Source organism: Hylobates moloch, unplaced genomic scaffold (assembly GCF_009828535.3).
Source record: "Hylobates moloch isolate HMO894 unplaced genomic scaffold, HMol_V3 SCAFFOLD_10, whole genome shotgun sequence".
NCBI lineage: Eukaryota > Metazoa > Chordata > Mammalia > Primates > Hylobatidae > Hylobates > Hylobates moloch.
Genome location: NW_026652285.1, coordinates 73,870,829 through 73,894,761, shown reverse-complemented (window position 1 = coordinate 73,894,761; position 23,933 = coordinate 73,870,829). Strand labels below are relative to the sequence as shown.

The 23,933-nt window shown below is 37.2% G+C and overlaps 1 protein-coding gene and 1 long non-coding RNA gene across 2 annotated transcripts in view; one reads left to right on the top strand and one right to left on the bottom strand.

Moving 5' to 3' along the window:
* The window catches only part of GRIN3A (glutamate ionotropic receptor NMDA type subunit 3A), a 163,697-nt gene that overhangs the window by 36,016 nt on the left and 103,748 nt on the right, over positions 1 to 23,933 (top strand). The window contains exon 2 of the mRNA XM_032164708.2: positions 14,893 to 15,497. Coding sequence (XP_032020599.1) covers positions 14,893 to 15,497 — 605 coding nt within the window. The remainder of the gene's footprint in view (positions 1 to 14,892; positions 15,498 to 23,933) is intronic.
* The window catches only part of LOC131384382 (uncharacterized), a 118,574-nt gene that overhangs the window by 26,508 nt on the left and 68,133 nt on the right, over positions 1 to 23,933 (bottom strand). The gene's annotated exons all lie outside the window — the stretch shown is intronic.

The window sequence follows — 23,933 nt, the reverse complement described above, 5'->3', positions numbered from 1 at the left end:
TATTTCTGAGGGCTCTGTTCTGTTCCATTGATCTATATCTCTGTTTTGGTACCAGTACCACGCTGTTTTGGTTACTGTAGCCTTGTAGTATAGTTTGAAGTCAGGTAGCATGATGCCTCCAGCTTTGTTCTTTTGGGTTAGGATTGACTTGGCGATGCAGGCTCTTTTTTGGTTCCATATGAACTTTAAAGTAGTTTTTTCCAATTCTGTGAAGAAAGCCATTGGTAGCTTGATGGGGGTGGCATTGAATGTTTAAATTACCTTGGGCAGTATGGCCATTTTCACGATATTGATTCTTCCAACCCATGAGCATGAAATGTTCTTCCATTTGTTTGTATCCTCTTTTATTTCATTGAGCAGTGGTTTGTAGTTCTCCTTGAAGAGGTCCTTCATGTCCCTTGTAAGTTGGATTCCTAGGTATTTTATTCTCTTTGAAGCAATTGTGAATGGGAGTTCACTCGTGATTTGGCTCTCTGTCTGTTATTGGTGTATAAGAATGCTTGTGATTTTTGTACATTGATTTTGTATCCTGAGACTGCTGAAGTTGCTTATCAGCTTAAAGAGATTTTGGGCTGAGACAATGGGGTTTTCTAGATATACAATCATGTCATCTGCAAACAGGGACAATTTGACTTCCTCTTTTCCTAATTGAATACCCTTTATTTCCTTCTCCTGCCTGATTGCCCTGGCCAGAACTTCCAACACTATGTTAAATAGGAGTGGTGAGAGAGGGCATCCCTGTCTTGTGCCAGTTTTCAAAGGGAATGCTTCCAGTTTTTGCCCATTCAGTATGATATTGGCTGTGGGTTTGTCATAGATAGCTCTTATTATTTTGAGATACGTCCCATCAATACCTAATTTATTGAGAGTTTTTAGCATGAAGGCTGTTGAATTTTGTCAAAGGCCTTTTCTGCATCTATTGAGATAATCGTGGTTTTTGTCTTTGGTTCTGTTTATATGCTGGATTACATTTATTGATTTGCATATGTTGAACCAGCCTTGCATCCCAGGGATGAAGCCCACTTGATCATGGTGGATAAGCTTTTTGATGTGCTGCTGAATTCGGTTTGCCAGTATTTTACTGAGGATTTTTGCACCAATGTTCATCAAGGATATTGGTCTAAAATTCTCTTTTTTGGTTCCACACAACCATCTTTAGTATAAAGTAAATGAAGGACACACATTGAGTTTGTGCATATCATGATTTGCCTGTATTTCCAGCCAGTGCCTCAGACATGTATACACTTGAGCAATTTTGTGAATTCTTTCAACATTCAGGTGCCAGTTTTCTGACTGACGTCAGGGAATATCTGTGCCATCTCATAGAATGTGATTTTATGGGAAAGCAAATCATAATTACTCTAACCTCTAGGTAGAAACCATATTTGTCAACTTGGAAGGAAACTGACTCATAAAAAATAGACACACTCTTCAGCCAAAGGTCAGCCTTCTTCCTGTAAATCTAAACTACACATCATCATTTACTCATTTATTCATTCAATCAACAGTTCTCTTCTGTGAGTCTGTCATTTTCTGGACACTGTTATTTGGAATTTTACTATATAAAACAGCATCTCTGTCTTCTGAACAGTCCAGGGAAGGAGACAGATGAGTAGACTAATAATTACTATACCATGTAATAAGTTATTAGGGGTTGTACAGAGGGTGATGAGGCAGAAGATGAAGAGAGACAGGTAATACACCTTGAGAATGAGGCAGGAAAGGGATGTTTAACCAAATAAGAAACCTGAACACAGCCTTGAAAGTTAACTGTGAGTTGACGATGCAAAAAAAAAAAAAGAGGCAAAGCAAGTTCTGGGCAGAGAAAATGACTTACCCGTGGATGTGGAGGCAAGAGAACTTGGAGCACTCGGGGAATTCCAAGATTTTTTGGAATGGCTTTGAAGGTCATCAGAAACTAAGATATATTTAGACAATTGAACAAACAGGACAAGAAACACCACTGTTGTTCTTCAAAGAAGATAAGCACGAGAGCTAGAATACATGGGGATATATAACAGTCTGCTGTGATGGCTCATGCATAGTCTGGGAAGGGAGGCAAGACATCCTGAGTCTTCAGGATCATCCATGACCCAGACAAGAAAGATTTGAAATAAATCATCAACATTATGAATTTAGCATTTTGAGATGCTAGACTATGATATAAGGGCTGGTTAGCAATTCTCTCTTTATCCAGAAATACAGTCTTGTGCTGCATAACATTCATGGACCACATATGCAACAGTGATTCTATAAATTATAATTGAGCTGAAGAAAACCTATCACCAAGTATTTACTATAATGTTTATTGTTATTTTAGAGTTTATTCCTTCTACTTATTTTTTTTAAGTTAATTGTGAAACAAACTTAGGCAGGTCCTTCAGGAGGTATTCCAGAAAGCAGCATTTTTATCATGGGCAATGACAGCCCTATGCATTGTCATTGAAGACCTTCCAGTGGGAGAAGAGGTAGAGGTGGAAGTCAGTGATATGGATGATCCTGAACCTGTGTAGGCCTAGGCTAATGTCTGTTCATATCTTTATTTTATACAAAAAGTTTTAAAAAATAAAAACAAATTAATACAAAAAAGCTTATAGAATAAGGATATAAAGGAAGAAAACAATTTTTTTTTTTTTTTTTTTTTTTGAGACGGAGTCTTGCTCTGTCGCCCAGGCTGGAGTGCAGTGGCGCAATCTCGGCTCACTGCAACCTCCGCCTCCCGGGTTCACGCCATTCTCCTGCCTCAGCCTCTCCGAGTAGCTGGGACTACAGGCGCCCGCCACCACGCCCGGCTAATTTTTTGTATTTTTGGTAGAGACGGGGTTTCACCGTGGTCTCGATCTCCTGACCTCGTGATCCGCCCGCCTCGGCCTCCCAAAGTGCTGGGATTACAAGCGTGAGCCACCGCGCCCGGCAGAAAACATTTTTGTACAGCTCCATGATGTGTTTTATACTGTGTTATTTCAAGAGTCAAAAAGTTTTTTTATAAATTAGAGTTACATTAAACTAAAGTTAATTTACTATTGAAGAAAGAAAACTTTCTAATAAATTTAGTGTAGGCCAGGAACAGTGGCTCACACCTGTAATCCCAGCACTTTGGGAGACCAACATGGATGGATCATGAAGTCAGGAGATTGAGACCATCCTGGCTAACATGGTGAAACCCCATCTCTACTAAAAATACAAAAAATTAGCCAGTCTTGGTGGCACGCACCTTTAGTCCCAGCTACTCAGGAGGCTGAGGCAGAAGAATCGCTTGAACCCAGGAGACGGAGGTTATAGTGAGCCAAAGATCCTGCCACTGCACTCCAGCCTGGCTGAGAGAGTGAGACTGTGTCTCAAAAATAAATAAATAAATAAATAAATAAATAAATAAATAAATTTAGTGTAGCCTAAATGTACAGTGTTCAGATATGTTTAGATACCATTACATTGTAATTGACTACAGTATTCAGCATAGTAACATGCTGTTCAAGTCTGCAGCCTAGGAGTAATAGGTTATACTACGTAGCCTAGGGGTGTAGTAGGTTATACCATCTAGGCTTGTGTAAGTGCACACTATGATGTTCATATGATGAAATTACCTAACGACAGTACCCTCATCATTAAGTGACGCATGACTGTAATAAAGATCTCTCAAGGTCCCTGCTTTCTTTGTCAGTCTGTGCTCACTGGACTACTCTAGGAAATGTAATAATGGTCTTTGGAAATTCTTTCCATTTTAAAGTCTAAAAGCTTTTGGTGTAATATGCAAGCATCTCAAAGAAAATAACACCGATAGATGCTAAGTAATGCTAACAAAATAAGCATATTAAATAGCAAACAATTTCAGGCAGAAATAATTCCAGGATTATTACAGTAAATCTTATGTAAACCCAGAAAATGTATTTGACTAGATTTGGACTTTTTTTTGCATTAACTATATTAGTAATTAATGTTTCTGTCCTCATAAGACATGTGATTGTATGTTTGTCACATCACAGTGGAGAAGAACAATTAGTAACTTCATAAATCAGTGTGTTCTTTATTCCTCTCTCATAAATGGCAATTATCTGTGGCTTAAGCATTACAGAGAGGTGTTAGAGTGTGCATGTTTTAGCTAAGCCAGAATCTTTCCTTTAAAATTCAGGAGGTAAAATTAACCACAAGTATCATTTATACATATTAAAATTAAATCATACTTATTAAATATTATATTGAAGACAGATGATCTCAACTCAACAAATTATTAACCTTTATAATAGAAAGAGAAATACCTCTAATTCACTCCTGCCCCTTAATTTGTGGCATTCTATAAACTGTACAAGAGTTTGAGATAGGTGAGCTTTAAGTTCCCTTCCAAACCAAATGACAAAGTCATAAGTGCACTAATTGGTTTCCAGTGGATTGTGGAAACTAAATATTTCCACCCTTTGTGATTATACTGGGCTTCAGTGGATGCAGGCAATGATTTGACAAGCGAGTTCACAACAAGGGGCAGATGCAACCCAAATGTTATATTTGAAAAGTAGCCAACCAGGCATTTTTTTCATTTCTTATTCCATAACAATGCTCACATAGACCTTCCTGAAAGACACAGACCTGTTCATTCAGGATTCATTGTCCTGGGCCTGAGGTCATCAGAGCTGCCTGAAGAGCCTTTGAGTTTGATTACTAATTCATGGGAAAGTATCGCCTCTCTGACCAAAGACTTTAAGAACTAAATTCAACATTCTCAATGTCTCTTTACTTTCAACCATGATTTGAAAGGTACAAAGAGTTAACTATACTGATGTATTCCACAATTAAAGTGAAATAAAATGTCATTGCAGCAAAGTGTAATCATAATTAATAGATCACAAGTTTTGAAATAAGTTGTTAAAATAGAAATATATTGAGATACTGCTTAATGTCATGCTCATACCAGTTCTAGTGTTAAATTCGTCAATGTCAGGTAGCAAGCAATGAATGTGAATCAATAAAAAGTGTTCGAATTCTCAAACGAAATAGGAAGCCATTATACAATAAAGCTGATTTAATAATTATGAAATTATTCTGAGGTGATAAACCGATATATACAAAAGGCATATTACATCACAATTAGTTGAACTGTGATTTTGACATACAAAACATCCTTATATCAATGTTTTAAATGTCTTGAGAGTATGGAATTGAGTGAAAAAGTTTATGTCAACTATGGTATCAGTTCCAGAGGGTCTTTAAAATAAAAATAATCAGAATTTAGCTGAGTTTTCATTCTTAATGCAATAAAGCAAATTAGCATGTGACATATGCCATCTTTTAATAATAGTTTCAGGCTGCATTGACATGAAGTAATCAAATTTCTTTAGGGAATTTAACTTGCATGCTAGACAGTTTAATTATCTGGTGCTTATTTCAATCGTTGCCATTATGAGAAAATATGTCCAAGTTTGTCACAGAGAATGTCTATAACAATGATTTTAATATTCAATAAATTTTAATTATCTTGTAAGTCATCTGCCTGTGTATGTTCCTTCAGATGTTACTTAATTTGACCAAAACCAAGGTGGTGAATTAGGAACTAAAATCAGTCCTAGAGCAACATCTTTATTCCAAGAAAAATTCAACAAATAATCTTACTCTTTATAATATACAGATTAAGAAGTTGGCATCAGATTTGAAAATTATATCTAACTTTAATATCCTCCTGTAGAAATGCCTCTTTCATCCCTGACTGGGTTATTAATTCTACCATTCCTACTGTCCAGGAAACAGATATGCAAATGCATTATGTCTTCTATTTTTATAATATTCTCTGCTTCATAAAGCACTTTCACATACATAATATCATGTGGTCCCCACATCGCTCTGAAGTAGTTGTTTGACCATTAGTATTATTCTCCTTTCACAGTTGATAAATGCAAGTCCAAGTTCCCGACAAGAGTCCGGATGTCTAATCCAGTCCTCACCCTCTGGTCTATTTTGCCTATGAGATAGTCTCTGATGTATTTTACTCTCATGAAATGAAATTGTAACATGCTAGGTAGGCTTTCTCTTTAGCTCAAAGCATATTAAAAGAGACTGCAAGGGAGTAATGAAGGTAGGCACAGTGACATAGCGAAAGGGATAGCAAGTACCTAACACTGGCAAGAAAGACAGAAAATGCATTTTCTAAAGAGGCTCCAGAGCTCCAGCATTTCCAAAAGCTTGGCTCCGCTTGGTTCAGTCAACATGGAAACCGGTTGTCTCTGTAGCCCCTGAGCACATTATGGTCTGGCTTCCAGGCATAATGACTGATGTTGACATCAGAATACTATGAGTCATTGGGAAAGCATCAATTACGCCAGCACGAAGGAGTTTGCTAATGATAATTAACAATAGTAATAATAAGGCTAATATTTACCAAGCACTTACTACATGTCAGGCATGTGATGAAGCTTCCTTAATTGTCAGGTTCTGTTGTCACATTTCCAGCCACCTCCTCTCTTTCCACTCATCTATGGTCCTTTGACCTCCACCTGCAGACTTGGTCTTGCTCTAGTAACCAGGGCTAGTCTAAAACGTAGGCTGGAATGAAGATATTTGTCTCAAATCTAAAACTCAAAAACTACATCACCATTCCTTTTAGAATGGCTCAAACAGGGGCCTTATCTTTTGTCTGCTACTGTCTTATTCCTAATCTATTCCTCAGTTTGTTTCCTGGTGCTGATAATACTGCCCTCTAGATTTTAAAATCCTGAAAGAAAAGACCATATTGATTACTTTCACTACTGTAGTCTCAGCAATCGGTAGCCAGTGCCTTACACAAAATAGGTACTCAAGTGTTTTTAAGTGAACTGAATGCACCACCACTCTAGCTCCTGCACATCAGGTCTCTTAGTGTACAATTCCTAATCTCAGCATGGTCACCATCATTATAAACTACCACTTTCTGAATATGACTGTGCTGATGCTTTGCATACATGTTATTCAATCTTTACAAAACTTATAAGGTAAACAGTATCATTTTCATTACGCAAAAGAGGAAAATGGTTTTCACAAGGTCTCACATACATAATTGGTAAATCGAAGAACAATAATTCAAATGAAGATGTGAGTGACTCCAAATAAAGCCACCTCCTTCTAGACGCTCCTAAAGATTGCAGTGACTTTCTGAAGTTCTGACCAAGGTTTTGGATTTCATTGCTTACTAATAGTCTTTCTTTATGTCAAATGCCCACATTTCTAATGATTATCTGTTCTTGGATTACCTTTCCCCATGTTGGAACATCTTGCCTGAACAGACTGCCCTCCTAAGTCACCATATGACTAAATATCTTCTGTAGCCACGCCCTTTGATCAAAGCTCTCTCATTGTCAAGTACGTTGGTGGCATTTTTTAAGCGCCAAAAGTTGTATTTGTCTGGGGCATAATTTATACGAGTGGGCTGGGAGAATAGGACCCAGAGAATGAGTGAGTCAAAGGCTTTCAAGATTACCAAGGGTTGGGTGAGAGAAACAAAGTGTAACCATACTGAACAAAAGGCAGAAATGGGATGATGTGTAGATGAATGAGTTGGGTATCAATAATTAGGTGGAATTATCTTGGGAAAAAAGTCCATGATTAGAAGCTTGCTGCAGGTAGCTTGAATGATTATCACCAATCAACCTGTTATGCCCGACACTCCTTTCTGTAAATCATCCTGGGGCTCAGAAGGATTGGTTAGCTCAAAGTATGTAATATGCATGCTTCTGCTATTTCTTCTGCCTGAAGACAAGCAATTCTTTACCCATGGCCTGGTATATAATGGACTTTAAAATAATTTGTTGTATGAATAAATAAGCTGTCTGTCTTTGAAGACAGTGGTGTTGTGCATGCCAACACTTTCTTCTAATTGTGTATACTCTATTTTAAGAAGTGGGCCCTGTTCCAGATCACCAAACCTTTCAGCGTTTCCAACACTGCTGCAATGAAATAGACCAGACCTAGCATTGCCAGCAATATTATGTCAACTGCACCATGCAGTGATAATCCTGCCTTCTGAAACATTCATTATATTGTACTGCTCTGTTATATATTCTTTAATATATCAGCCACTCAAAAATCCTGAGAGATATGTGCTAAGATCTTTGTTGACATCCCCATATGTGGTGTTTGAACATAGTCTAGATTATAGTTTTGACCATGAAATTCAGTAGAATTGAAATGAAAACTTTAGGTGAGCTTTTCCCAACTTGCTTACTCTACCAAACACAAAACTGATGTCATTAATTATGCAACTATCATTCTTTTTTAAAGTGTTGTTCATGAAGAAATACAAGTTTCATCATTTCACAAGAATTGCTACATATGGGAGGATGAGCAAAGAAAACAGCTGGGAAGCCATGTGCACACTGGGCAGCAGGCTAGAGACTCTCCCTGACTCCCATGGCCCAGACACACAGGGAATGTCATTCTAACTCATGCCTCAGACATCTTAAAAGTGGTTTTATTCCATGGGCCTTTAGGATTACTGGCAAATAATTGGAAACTATTAAATCTACAAATGTCAAGGATCTACTGCACATGTTGCTCTTATCAAGTAGAGGGAACAGTATAGAATAATGGTTAAAAGCACAGGCTTTTGAGTCCAACAAATTGGGGTTTTGAATCCAGGCTCTAATTTTTTTTTCTTTTAGACAGAATCTCACTCTGTCACCCAGGCTGGAGTGCAGTGGCACGATCTTGACTCACTGCAACCTCTGCCTCCAGACTCAAGCAACTCTCGTTCCTCAGTTTCCTGAGTAGCTGGGATTACAGGCACGTGCGACCACTCCGGGCAATTTTTTTGTTTGTTTGCTTTTTTTTTTTTTTTTTTTTTTTAGCAGAGACGGGGTTTCACCATGTTAGCCAGGCTGGTCTCAAACTCATGACCTCAGGTGATCTGCCACCTCAGCCTCCCAAAGCACTGGAATTAAAGGCATAAGCCACTACGCCTGGCCCAAGCTCTATTTCTTAGTAGCTGTGCCACCTTGGGAAAATTACTCACTTTTTCCGAACCTTGATTTTGTCTTCTATTAAAGGGGGATGATCATTGCAGTCACCTCATGAGGCCATTGTGAGGATGAAATAAAATAATATGCATAATGCACTAGGGACATCAGTAGGTATTAGCTCTTCATTTGTATAATTATTATTAAATTACAATTTCTGGGCAGGGACTACACCTTATGCTTGTCTGTGTCCTTAATGTAACCATAAAAACAGTTAATTTATTTAAAAGCTTGGGCTGCTAAAGGAATAATCTTCAATTTTCAGAAGAAAACGTCTTCTATATAATATAGGTCAAATGAGATATAAGATAATGAGAAACAGAAAACCTCCTGCAGCCTCTTTGGCTGAGGAGAAGTGATAGCTGTGTAGAAAGCCTGTTCTGAGCCTCTCAAATGTATTTAGTAATCAGCAGATGGATGAAAGGAAGGAAATTTCATCTCTGGTAAAAGTAGTGGAAACATTATACTCACTTGAGCTTTCTGGTCTTTGACCTAGCTCATTTGGTTCCCCTTGCCCAGGAAAGAGCTGAGAGAATTGCATCTTTTCTCTTCTCTTAAACCCAGCCCCGTCACCTCTTTTATTCTGTCAGGGAATATCTCAAAGCTCTGTGGCAAACTCTTTCCTGCAGGCAATCCTGTTTCTGAAACTCTTACTAATCCACAAACTAGCAGAATCTGTGCTCTCTGAGAGAACAAAGATTGATGAGGGATCTCCAGGAGCTGGCACGAAGAATTCCTTAACTTGTATGCTGAGTGGCACTGGAGCTTGTTACTAAAGAAAGGAGAGTTGGGGGCGTGGGGAGGACTCTACTGTGAACATAGTATCTCCCAAATAAACAGCCCCTCCCAACATGATACAGAGCACTTCCGTTTTCCTGCTGAGAAGTTGGTGTAATTTATGTTTGTAAAATATATCTATTGCTGAGACCATTGTATGAAAATAGACAAGAAAAAGGAGAAGGAGCAAAAGCAAAGAAAAATACTGTATTGCAGTCAGTCACTTCCAACAGTGACTAAACTCTGTAAGTCAGTTGTAACAACTACTACTTATGGGCCCTCACTCTGCGCCAGGCACTTTCTATGCATTCTCACGTTCTTACATTTAATTCTCAAAATGAATCCATAAGTTAGGAAGTAGCATTGTCCTCATTTTAGAGATGAGGGAGGTATGACTCAGAGATGCTAAATGACTTACAGAAGGCCGCATGGTGTGTAAATCATGGAGACAGAACTTAAGCATAGGTTGCCCTGACTACTAAGTCCTAACCACTATACTGCTTCTCAAAAGAGGACAGAAAAGCCCAACTGCTGAAGAAGACAGTGGCCCTACCGGCAAGGAAAACTTGGAACTTAAGGACACTGTAGAACCTGCTGAAGAGGACAATGCAGAATCACACAGGAAATATAGAAGCAAGTGGTGGCTCCAACCATTTATCTGAGACTAGGAAGATAGTACCCAGTCAAAGAAGAATGGATGCTCAAAATGAGACTACATTTTTAGTTATATGTGTTTACTTTTATAAATCATTTTATATACTTACCTATATAGTGATCAATTGTTTTCAAATACATCTCATTTTTTTCTTAAGTCCCAATTACAGAATGCTTGTATAGTACAAATACTCATCTCTCCCAACCCCTACAAATCATAATTACTAAATTAATATCTCCTAGTTTCTTCTTCCTCTCCTAGTTTTGCCAGACCCTATTATTTCATTTACAGTAATTTTCATGACTTTTAGTTATAGGAAGTGTTTATGCATCTAGTTAGTTACATATTGTCTATCTCCCATCCACCATAGAGACAACAGGAAATGCCATGCAGAGGTCATGGCTCAAGGTAGGAGCTTAAAATTATTTTTCCTGATTGAATAAATGTTCAGTAAAGGATTCTATTTCCTTATTGACTAGTAAATGTTTTATACATTTGGTGAACATTAACTCTTTGTCTACCCAATTTATTACTAATATTCTCTTGTTTTTCATGTTCCTTCATTTTTTATGATAAGTGTTTAAAACTAAAAATAAGGTGTGCTGTGACAATTTAATGTTTTCCTTTTATTATTGTAATTTCTGATACATATTTACCTTTTGGTCTATCTTTTAATGATTGATACTGTACTTTTAGCTCTTTAATGGCCTGGAATATATTTTTAATGTATGATGTAATGAGAAATTTAATTGTTATTTTTCTAACTAATCTATTTTCTCAAATTCTAATCTCCTATTTCCTTCTCTATTTCTTTATTATTTTAATCTATAACATAGTAATTTAATATATTTAATTGACTTACTTTTTATACATTAGCATTTGCTCCATTTATTTATCTATTAGTACTTCCCTGTTTTAATTATTATTGCTTTATAAAAATGACATTTTCTAATGTGTTCTAATATCCACCAAAGCAAGGGCTATCATTTTCTTTTTCCGAATATTTTTTACCACTCTTGCCTGATTTTTCCGTATATGGAACTTTAATATTTTACAGTCTGATCCATAGCAGGTTAAGCAATCTTCTCCCACACCACTGAATGATTCTTCGATGCTTTGAACTAACTTCTTGGTGACTCCTCTCTCCCTGCAGCTCTGCACTTACTAGCAATTTCATGCCACGAGTGCATGGCAGCATGCACAGTCCCCAGCCATATTTCCTGCCCTATTCTTTTGGAAATTTCAGGCTCTGAAACAATGTCTAACCAGATTATGATGGAACAAAACCCCCAAAATCAATGGAATAGAGTGGAGTGTCATCTCCACTAGAAATGAAGATTCAATTCAAAGTGTAGAAAAATTACATTTTAAAATCTTTTAAATTACCTATTTAGCTTGACATATAGGGTTTTGTGTATACAATATGAATAATAATATAGCTACATTAAAGTATGTGATAATATAAATAATATACCATAATATAATAAATAGCACACTTATTTAAGGGAATGAGAATTGTCAGTACTATTTAAATTCATATTTGCTCCCTCCCACCTCTCTCTTCTGACCTGTTTATTTTAATATATATAAATTGAATGTACTTATAAGGCAGTTTCACTCTATCTGTATCGTAGAGACAGGCTTCCTGCTTCTTGAGTTGTTCTGTTTCTGGATCTCTGATTTAGGAAAAAAACAATGTGGAAATTACTCTTAAAATCTTTGTATCTTCTTTCAGGCCATGAGTTTGCTCTTTTGCAAACAACAAACCATATGTAAGACACAGATTTTCCTTTTCAATTTTACTCAATAGGTCATGTTTAATTTTTGTCCTGGATTTTGACAAAAATTTTACTATCATACTTGAATTTTAGTGTTTTAATTATTATTAAACACTAATTTAATAATTATTATTTAATTATTATTAAAGTTTTCATAATCTTTGTGTGTGTGTGTGTGTGTGTGCATGCACATGTGTGCATGTGCATATGTGTGTGCCTTTGTCCTTATATGGGGAGAAATTGGAAAACACTGCATCTGAGGCTGCTAAATAAATAATATATCATTAGATGCTTCTAAACTATCATTTAATAATTTTCTGAAGAAATGTGTCTCAAGTTTGTGTATGGATTAAATTCAACATCTGGAATTTCTCAGTAGAGTTGTTTGTAGGGGTGAGTGTGATTATATGAATTAATCATTATCCATTGTGGGGGTCTTCATTTCACTCCCATGTCTCTCTCTCATGCCTATTAGATTTGTTTCTCTGTCTAATACTAAATGCTCAATATGATTAGCTAATTCAACTTCCTATTTAGCAAGAAAGCAACAATTTCATCTCTGCCTCTTAAGCCATACTATTGATTTTTAAATCTGTCCTATGGGTGATTCGGAGGTTATGGTGCAGGAGAATGATATGGTCATATTTGTATTTTAGGAAGAAAACTGGCAACAGAATAGGGAACTGAAGCCAAGAAAACAGTTGGGAATAATTTGTTCCTGCTAGCTAAATGTAGAGCTTGCCTTCCATTGCTTTTTGCTTCTAGAAGAGGATTAAGACAGAGGAGGAAATAAAAAGGAAGAAGGAAAGGAAGAAAGCTAAAAGAGGAGGGCAAAAGAAAACACAGGAGCAATTTATAGGAATCAAAATGAGGAGTGAGGAAATGAAGCTTCCATTTCTCTCACCTCAAGATCCTGCTGGCAGCTCAAGCCTGGACACCCGGAGCTACCTATTGGATCCTGTCTCCTGGTTTTTGAGACCTTTCTCTCTTTTGCCTCTCACATCTGATCTTGTCACTAAATCCTTTTTATTTTATTCTATTCTATTTTTGAGACAGAGTCTCACTCTGTTGCTCAGGCTGGAGTACAGTGGTGCAATTTTGGCTCACTGCAACCTCCACCTCCCAGGTTCAAGCAATTTCTGGCTAATTTTTGTATTTTTAGTAGAGACAGGGTTTCACCATATCAGCCAGGCTGGTCTCGAACTCCTGAACTCAAGTGATCCTGCCTTGGCCTCCCAAAGTGCTAGGAGTACAGGCACAAGCCACTGCGCCTGGCTAATCCTTTTTAATTTTAAAAAGACCATTTTTCATTACCCTCCCTACCATGAACAGCAGTAGAGCACTTAGCATGTAATCAAGATCCTGAGGGGCTTCTAATTCCCCATCCCTGTTGAATGCTTCCCAATGATGATTTTTCCAATGCTCTCTTTTTATTATTACAAGCTTTGCTCAAAAGCTTAATTTGGAAGGACAAAAGACAAATTCTCAGAACAAATTTTAAGACTCCATTCTACCTACCATCATGAGCACCTATGGTCATAGTTTTCCTCCTGTAAACCTCTGTGTAGTCCTCATTTTTTATTCTACATATATCAAAGTCATTTAAATCGTTCAAAGAGTTTAAAGTGCAGCTTAAATTCTATTTCCTGTTACACGTTTTTTGGTAGGTAGGGACAGGCCACACTTCGTTTCATACAAGGGCTTCAGATTTTACTGAGAAAGCCTTCCTCATTTCTCAATGCATATTATTGAATGTTTAGCAAGCTCTTAAAAACAATCCAATAGTTCCCAAAAGAAACATAGCTAGTTCAACTCCACCAATATTTATTGTGCCCCTAACGTATATAAGACATTGTGCTAAACATTGTCAGGATGTCAGATGCTGGTTCTTGAGAACAACAATTAACAAATGTATTCACTGGAAGACTATTTCCACTTCAATTATATGACTAATAATTTGTGACTTTTCAAACAAATTTCTCTTCTTCCATGAAGTTTGTGAATTCCACAAATAAATAAAATTGTGATAGAAGTTACATAAGTGTGTTTAATGGCACAGATTTCACTCTTCACAGCAAGAATACAGGTTCAGAAGATACAGAAAAGTAATTAAGCCTTTAACATTGCACTACACACTTAGTCTTGATGTATGTATTGAAAATTATTCTGTACTTATTAGAAGTGTCTTCCTCAAGGGGCTGGAAGTTTAGGAAACTATGATGCATCCATCTTTTGCATCATCCTTATAAAAACACCTGCACTGTGCTAAGATTTCTCTACCATTAATTTTAAAAAGAAGCAAAAGTAATTTCTTCTCATTATTGCATATGAGATGAAAGTTTAACAAATGAGGTCTTAATAGCGATACCAAGAAATGGGAAGCCATAAATGAGACTGCCTGTAAGGCAGTAGACAAGCTTGACAAAAATCCTAAGCCAAATGTATGATTGTGTTACTTCTGATATTCACACCAAGAACCATCCACCCTCTGGTACTCTTAGCAAAAATTACTAGGAAATCAGTTGTTAGGAATCAATAGTTCCATTAGACAGGAAGCATAGTTTTCCAAACTATGGGAATTTTATTCCAGAAGTATGTGAATATCAAAGTGAAATTAAAAGATTAAGCCTCATAAGAAAGCAAAAGTACCCTATGTTAAAGTCTTTGGTCAATGCTTTCTAATTCTTCTTTTTCGTATCTTTAAATACAGAATCCCCTTCACCTACAACTGAGTTTAGAAAATTCATTAAGTTCTGATGCTGATGTCACTGTCTCAATCCTGACCATGAACAACTGGTACAATTTTAGCTTGTTGCTGTGCCAGGAAGACTGGAACATCACCGACTTCCTCCTCCTTACCCAGAATAATTCCAAGTTCCACCTTGGTTCTATCATCAACATCACCGCTAACCTCCCCTCCACCCAGGACCTCTTGAGCTTCCTACAGATCCAGCTTGAGAGTATTAAGAACAGCACACCCACAGTGGTGATGTTTGGCTGCGACATGGAAAGTATCCGGCGGATTTTTGAAATTACAACCCAGTTTGGGGTCATGCCCCCTGAACTTCGTTGGGTGCTGGGAGATTCCCAGAATGTGGAGGAACTGAGGACAGACGGTCTGCCCTTAGGGCTTATTGCTCATGGAAAAACAACACAGTCTGTCTTTGAGCACTACGTACAAGATGCTATGGAGCTGGTCGCAAGAGCTGTAGCCACAGCCACCATGATCCAGCCAGAACTTGCTCTCATTCCCAGCACAATGAACTGCATGGAGGTGGAAACTACAAATCTCACTTCAGGACAATATTTATCAAGGTAGGATGCAAGGTCTCAGTTATATCCCCATTCACAGGGCCATGACAGAGAGTAAAATTCCCCTATCTGTCCGCTTTGCGGAAATCTTGACTCTGAGTAGCTTTAAACTTTAATAATATTTCTTAGAGGATTTCTGATTATATAGGCTAGTATTTCATGATCTGCTATCTGTAATTTGATCTATAAACTTGTAGGTACATGGTATAGTGGGAGTGCTCAATCCTGCTTCTAAACCTTGGTTTAGCTTCTTACTAGCTGTTGTGTTCTTGGAAAGTTATTTAAAAGCTCCAAGCCTCAGTTTTCTAACTAGCAAAATAGAATAATGAATAGCTTGGTATAATATAATAAAGATACCATGAAATTTATATGTGAAAAGTACCTAATACCATGCTTAGCTTATAGTAGATGCAAAATAAATGTTTCTTTTCCTGCCCACTCTTTTCCATATCAATAAAATTAATCAAATTTCTCTAAATCTATACAAAGAAAAAAATTAGGCAAGAAATGGACTTTTCTCTCTCCTCCCTGGCCTTGATGCTTAAGGCAGTATAGAGTAGTAAAGGCAAAGACTCTTGAAATCAAGTTCAGACTGTCTGAACTTGAAGTTTAGCTCTGCCACTTACTACTTGAGTGACTTCATCAAGTTACTTAACTTCTCTGAGCCTTAATTTCCTTTGTTCTATATTCGTTTATGTAAAATGGATATAACAGTTGATCCTATTACCCATAGAATCATTGTGATTGATGATTGATAGATAGAGATAGTAGATGATAGATAGGTAGTAGAAAAACAGGATACATTAATAGAACTAAGAGTTTCATAAGAGTATTATGTATATAAATATGTATAATATTATTTATTTGTTTATACATTCATAATTATATGTGTTTATTTTTAAATTAAATACATTTCTGCTCCGGTTCCTCAATATGATTCAGAAACTAGAATGAAAATGTCCATTTAAAATAGAGAATAACACATCATATGGAAATGGTTTTGGTGATTCCCAGGAAAGGGGGAATATCCTTAAACGATATTTCATTAGGGCTTAGACTTTCTTCTGAAAAAGGACCACAGAGGCCAAGTCAGAAGATTATTATTTCTTCAAAGATGAAGGTTTCCCTGTAGACTAGGGCCTGTTTTTAGGCCATCCTGGAACAGTGGCATCTGACTATGTTGAAGACTACAAGGCAACCTCATAGCTTCTTACCTTTAAAAAAGACATGATAAAAGGTCAAGGGGTGTGAATAGTTGTACATTTAATTATATATATATATATATGTATAAATTGAGCACCTACTATGTACAAGGCGATATGCCAAATGCCATATGTAAGGGAAAAGTGAAAGACTGAACACAACCTGTAACCTCTTTAAAGAACGTTGTTAATAAAATAAAATTATTCAAATATATTTACTACAAATCTATTAATAATAAAATTAGATGTTCTAACATCATCTGAACTTTCCCTTTTTCCCATATTATAATTTCCACAAGATTAAAATCCATGCATATTTTATTTTATAGCCACTCTCCAGATTCAATCTACTGTTTGCACACTAGCACATAATTAAGGTTCAGAATTTTATCTAAGACAAGAAACATTCTCCTTTCCAACAAAAATAAAAGCAAAGCTTTGATTTATAATTTCAAATAGTCATTGTTTTGGAAGGACAGTCATAAACAGCAGCCAGGAAAAACCACTTATGAAAACTACATTGAGTTGCTTAGCATCTTTTTGTCTCATGTAAAAAGGAGAATGCAAGAAAAATGATTCTGTTTGAATCCTAAAAACGTTTAGAATCTACAGAGAAGAATATTTGTTGACTTAAGTTGTATATACCTTAAGGTCTCATTTTACCAAGATCAAGCTGATCTCTCTGGCTCCTCAAGATTTAATTTATATTAAAATTATGTTCTTCCTTCCACAAGGATCCCATGGCATTTTGTATATAAAATTATATAATGGTACTTGGCCCATTCTATCATCAATATTTGTCTATATGTCTGACTTCTGAGATAGAATATAAATTCTGTTAAGTGGAGATGCTGTTATTCAGCCTTATCCAATGCCTAGCCTATAGTAGGCACTTAATAGATATTTATTGAAATTGACATAGAGGCCGGGGGCAGTGGCTCACGCCTGTAATCCCAGCACTTTGGGAGGCTGAGGTGGGCGGATCATGAGGTCAAGAGATCAGACCACCCTGGCCAACATGGTGAAACCCTGTCTCTACAAAAAAAAAAAAAAAAAAAAAATTAGCTGGGCATGCTGGCACCGCGGCTGTAGTCCCAGCTACGCGGGAGGCTGAGTCAGGAGAATCGCTTGAACCTGGGAGGCAGAGGTTGCAGTGAGCTGAGATCACGCCACTGCACTCCAGCCTGGCGAGACTCTGTCACAAAAAAAAAAAAAGAAAAAAGAAAAAGAAAAAGAAAGGAAGAAGGAAAGGAAGGGGAAGGGGGGGAGGGGAGAGGAGGGGAGAGGAGGGGATTGACATAGAAAGAAAGAAAAGTAACTTTCTGTTTTATTTACATCCTACATTATCTGTTGCTGTAGAAGAAATGGGTGGTTGGTATATATTGTCCAAATTAAGTACTTTTTAAATTTACATAAATACTGGATGATTTCTGTTTGGTTTTCTCTCTCGCTTGCTCACTCTCACTCTCTCTCTCTCTCTCTCACTCTCTCTCTCTTTCTCTCTCTCTCTCCTATGGTGGTATGTTAGGTTAGTATATAACCTCTGCCCTCATGACTATTTATTCCACAAACTTTGAAGCTGTAAAAGAAGATTGTGAGGTTTGAAGCCCAGCAGTAATTTACACCGGGTCAGTGACAATATTTTCATCATGATGAATGTGTTTGAGAAATGAACCCAAAGAACTTCAGGAAGTATGCTTGAGACTTTTTAAACTCCTAAGGGATACAGGCAAAGAGAAATTTTGAAAAGTGTTCAGGAACAAGTCAAGGGAAATGAGCAAAACCCAGGAAGGAGACTTTATAATGAATAACTGAAAAGCTGCCTTAAGCCATAAAACATCTGTGGATTTTCCATCATCCTTATTTATTTTGTTTAATATAGTCTTTTAGAAAGTTAGTTATTCTCAGTCCACAAGTCACATCTGCATACAGTAATTTTCTTAATTGTTCTTAAATTTTGTAAGGCTGACCCCACTTCTTCACTGCATAATGAAAGTGGGGAGGATAATGAGCCATGAATAGCAGATGTCAGAGTTATGCAAGTTTTCATTTCTCACACAGTCATTTTCAGTTTGGGCTGACAGAACTGTTAACATCTTAAAATGTTAATGAAATCACCAAAAACATGGCATTTTCAGCTAGGCTTTCAGATTAGAAAAGTCATTTCTCATGGCAGACTATACACACTTAATTACAGGTATTACAGATTTTATTCTTCCTAGGTCCCCACATGCCAGAGCAAATGTCCATCATAACTAAATGTAGACAAAACATTCAGGGACCAAGTTCATAGCATGATCTTCAACAATCTTCAACAATATATTTACAAGTTTTTTTTTTTTTTTTTTTTTTTTGAGATGGAGTCTCGCTTTGTTGCCTAGGAGTGCAGTGGCGCAATCTCGGCTCACTGCAAGCTCCACCTCCCTGGTTCACGCCATTCTCCTGCCTCAGCCTCCCGAGTAGCTGGGACTACAGGCACCTGCCACCACGCCCGGCTAATTTTTTGTATTTTTAGTAGAGACGGGGTTTCACCATGTTAGCCAGGATGGTCTCGATCTCCTGACCTCATGATCCACCCACCTCAGCCTCCCGAAGTGCTGAGATTACAGGCGTGAGCGAGCACACTCAGCTACAAGTTGGTTTTTAAATGTTAGTTAATTGGAGCAATTATTGGTGGAATATTATTTTGAGAATAATATGAATGGATGTTTTTGCCTAGCCAATGACCATGTGTTGAACTACGGTTGGGTAGACAAAATGAAGACTTGAATTCTGACATTTAGGAGCTGACAGTCTAGTGAATGAGGTCGAAATGTAAGTAAATGGTTATAAAACAATGGGATGTGTGATTTATAAGAATAGAGATATATTCAGATATACAGAGGGAAATAATTAACTCTTCTCAGACATTTGATGATGAGGGAAAAACACCGGAATTGGATCCTGTAAATGAAAAGGGATTTTTAGGTTTGGAACAAATTCACAAAGGAAATGACATATGCAAATTCACCAAGACCTGAAAGATAAATTTAGTATGGCTGGAGCATTAATTGCATATGAAAAGGATTTGAGATGATTCTGGAAAAGTAGTCAACTTGATAACATACCACACAGAGCTTGTATGCCAAGCTAAGGCATTTGCATTTTATATGCAGAGCAGATGTCAACTGAATGGCAGAACATTAGCCCTGACATATTTATAAAAATCATAATCCTGTAACAAATTAACCAAATAAAGTAATATGGTATAAAAGCTTTGCAAGTAATTTTTTTAAACATTAGGATATAAACATTGTTTTTATTTCTCAGAATTGGTTTTAGCCTTGCCCACATTTACTCCCTTGCTGCATTCCGAACATCGGACTCTGGGGAAAGTGAATAGGAGTTTGAGAATTTACCTGCTGTTCCCAGGATTACGATTTGCCCATGCTTGCCTGAAGGCCCTAAGTGCTAATAAATTCATTGTTCCTGAAGAGAAAGCTCCATGGGTTGGTCATAATCTGGTCATGAGCACTTATCTTTTCTTGAAGAATCCCAAGATTCTGGACACTGACAGACACCTTGTTGCTCTTGGTCTAAGAAGTCCCTGACCCTTTGACTAATTAGCCATAGTTCTGATAGTTTATTCTAGCTTCTAATAGGGATGTAGAATCCTCCCTTTCTTCTTTGAACAGCTTCTGCAGTTCTGTTCTGTATCCCTTGAGAATTGAATCAAGTAGGCAGTGATTAATTCATTCCTTTGTTCACATATATTTGCTGAAGTTAACTAATATGAGGTCAAGCCCTTGTCTGGAGACACAAGGAATAGAAGGTAAGAGGCCATGCTGTCAGGAAGCTAGCAACCCTCTTCTGTTCTTCCACCAGGAGAAGACATGCTCATCTAATTATTCATAGTTTTATCCATTTTCCTTCACCTGGCTGTTTGGTTATCAGTCTTCACTGGGATAACACCCTTTATACCAGTGATTATACTCTGCTGGTACTAGCATTTCTAGGCCTCCCTCCTCAGTTGACCCTGAATTACAATTCAACACACTAGAGACTCTTTTCTCTCCAAACTATGTTTATCTTTATGCTTACACAGTCAAGCAATATCAGTACTCACTGGCCTTTTATTAATAATAAATGTTTTCATTATTGATTCTGCATATATTGTTAAGAAACTATTATGTGCCAGGCATTGTGAAGAATTAGAAAATCTTCAAAAAAATGAATCAAACAAATGTCCGTTCAAAAAACCCAACATATAAATTGATAATCATCACAATTTATTCCTGAACATTAGCAGAGTTCCAGAAGAACTTGAGGCTGAATGCTATAATTCTAATTTTGGATATTCTGTCCACTGTCACCATAACTTAGTGGCATTGTGACCATGTTATAGTTATTTAAACGCCATAAACTTTAATTTCCTTAAGTATAAGGATACCTATCTCAAAAAGTTAAGTAGTATGCCTAAGGTCATTCAGCTACTACTTTGTAGGGGAAGATTTAAACCAGTTTATCTAAATCCATATTCCAGGCTCTTTCAGAATTAGTATAAGCCTTCCTTAATTGGGATCCTATTACTTTTTAATTTATATTCTTTCAGCCTGAAGCTATATAAATCACATCTGCATACAGTAATCTTCTTAATTGTTCTTAAATTTTATAAGCACTCTTGTCCTAAGGACCACTACCAACACAAACTGGTTAACCCACATATTTCAACATGTACTTAAAAGAAATGCACTTGCATTAAACATGGAAGCCAGGGGTTGGAGGCTGCTTAACACTAGCTCCCTGGAGTCCCGAGAAGAACACATTGCTTATGGCTGATCTAGTATGCCTAACTATTACTCCTAGGTTAACTTTCTCTGATAGAGCTACTAAGGTGTTGATACTTCTAGAAAAGACATGTTTGGGTTCATGAATCTCAGGGATCAACACTTAAGATCTGTGTGTTGCTATAAAGACACATGCCCACGTATGTTTATTGTGGCACTGTTCACAATAGCAAAGAGTTGGAACCAACCCAAATGTCCAACAACGATAGACTGGATTAAGAAAATGTGGCACATATACACCATGGAATACTATGCAGCCATAAAAAATGATGAGTTCATGTCCTTTGCAGGGACATGGATGAAACTGGAAAACATCATTCTCAGTAAACTATCGCAAGGACAAAAAACCAAACACCGCATGTTCTCACTCATAGGTGGGAATTGAACAATGAGAACTCATGGACACAGGAAGGGGAACATCACACTCCGGGGACTGTTGTGGGGTGGGGGGAGTGGGGAGGGACAGCATTAGGAGATATACCTAATGCTAAATGACGAGTTAATGGGTGCAGCAAAACAACATGGCACATGGATACGTATGTAACAAACCTGCACATTGTGCACATGTACCCTAAAACCTAAAGTATAATAATAAAAAAGTAATTAATTAATTAATTTAAAAAAATAATAATAAAGTAAATGTTTGTAACACCATTTAAAAAAAAAAAAAAGATCTGTGTGTTCAGATGTTTTCAATAGGAACCCTTGTCAGTGGAATCATCTGGCTGGAATTCTTTGAAATTACCTCTGCTGCAGGTCACTTAAGTCATGCCAAGAGATAAGTCTAAAATTTTCCCTAAGTCACCGTGGGGCGGGATGGGGGGGGCCTCACATAAGGGACACTGGAAAATGTATATTCCCTCAAGACTCTATTTTGATGAATTCAGCTCAAATTTACTTAATCCAGGATTCAGCAGATTTTAAACTGTGGAATGTTTCCCAATTAGGAGAGCTTCCAAGCTTTTATGTGCCCGAGAAGGAACTGTATTCTTGGTTGACTTTTTCACTTTATATTCAACTACTGTAAAATCTGGAAATCTGCCAAAAAGTACGAAACTATGCAGAGTAATACTGAAGCTCTACTCTGATTTTCAGATTTCTCTCTCAAGACCACTTCAATCTGCATACCCTACAACCCTTAGGATAGATGTTTGACTGGTAAATACTGCATAATGTCTTATTGCCAGGGCTATGCCAAGGCAATACTTGAAGGGACATCAACACCTTGGCTAGCACTGGGGCCAGATCCAAAGAGCCAGAATGAATTGAGTTGTGATGTTTCACAGTGTGACCAGGAACAGTTCAAGGGCTAGGCAGAGATCATAATTGTATAGAAGAGTCAAGGGTCATACCAAAAAGCAAAAGGTAAGGACAATGTTATAGGGGTATGGAATAAATCAAACTGTTAGGTAACATATCAGAGAAGAAAACACGGAGAGAAAAAAGTGCCAGCTTGCCAGTTACAACACATGGAAGCAAGAAAAAGAGATTACCATGTATGTGTGTATGACTTCTTGATGTAGCAAGCCCCTCATACACACCAACAGTTACACAGCACAAAACATGTATTAAATTATGACCCCACCACATAGATTAGTATTGTTCTCTTCTTGGTGAAAACTTCAAGAAAGGTAGGAGCTCTCCTTCCACCCTACAGTTTCACCTATAAGTAATTGAATTTTGCAGATATTGACAAACATAGACCCAAATGATTCAGATATGTGTACATATATGCTAATATATTACTAAATTGCTGTTGACATTAACTGATAGAAATATTTTTTAAAAGATGAGCCTTGTATGCAATTTTAAAAGATGACATAATCAGGGATTACAGTGTGCAGGGCCTTCTGTTCTGAGGATGGAAATTTAGCAATTTCCAAACCCTATTAAACTCCTTCTCATCAGAGAGGTTCCCCATTGAACTAACTTCAATTTTTTATATTCTCCATTATTCAGGAGGAAAATGTATTGAAAGTTTAATCCTTCAAACAATTTGTAAATTACAAACACAAATGCTTCCTGACTTAGTGAGCCCCATTCTTCTGACAAAGTGATGAAGATCGCTCTAAGAGATACATGTCTGATTTGAGCAGAAGACACGTGTTTAATTGCATTTACCCCAAAACATTACTGAGCAGTTACCCTGGCCAAGCACTGTGTTGTGCCTAAGAGTCAAAATGACTCAGTGAGATAGGTACTTAGATAAACGCTGAAGCCTCTTTCAGCTTGACAGCCTGCAGTGTTATGAAGCAGAGCAGTGGGGAAGGGAGAACAGCAATTCTGTGGAAGATGCTGCTCTCCAAATCTAGGGTAGGTCCAAATCCATGCCTTTGAGGGCCTTGTAGTCTAAAAAGTCAAAGATGAGATAAATAAACTGCCAAATTCTTCTACTTTAGGATAGTAAGAGG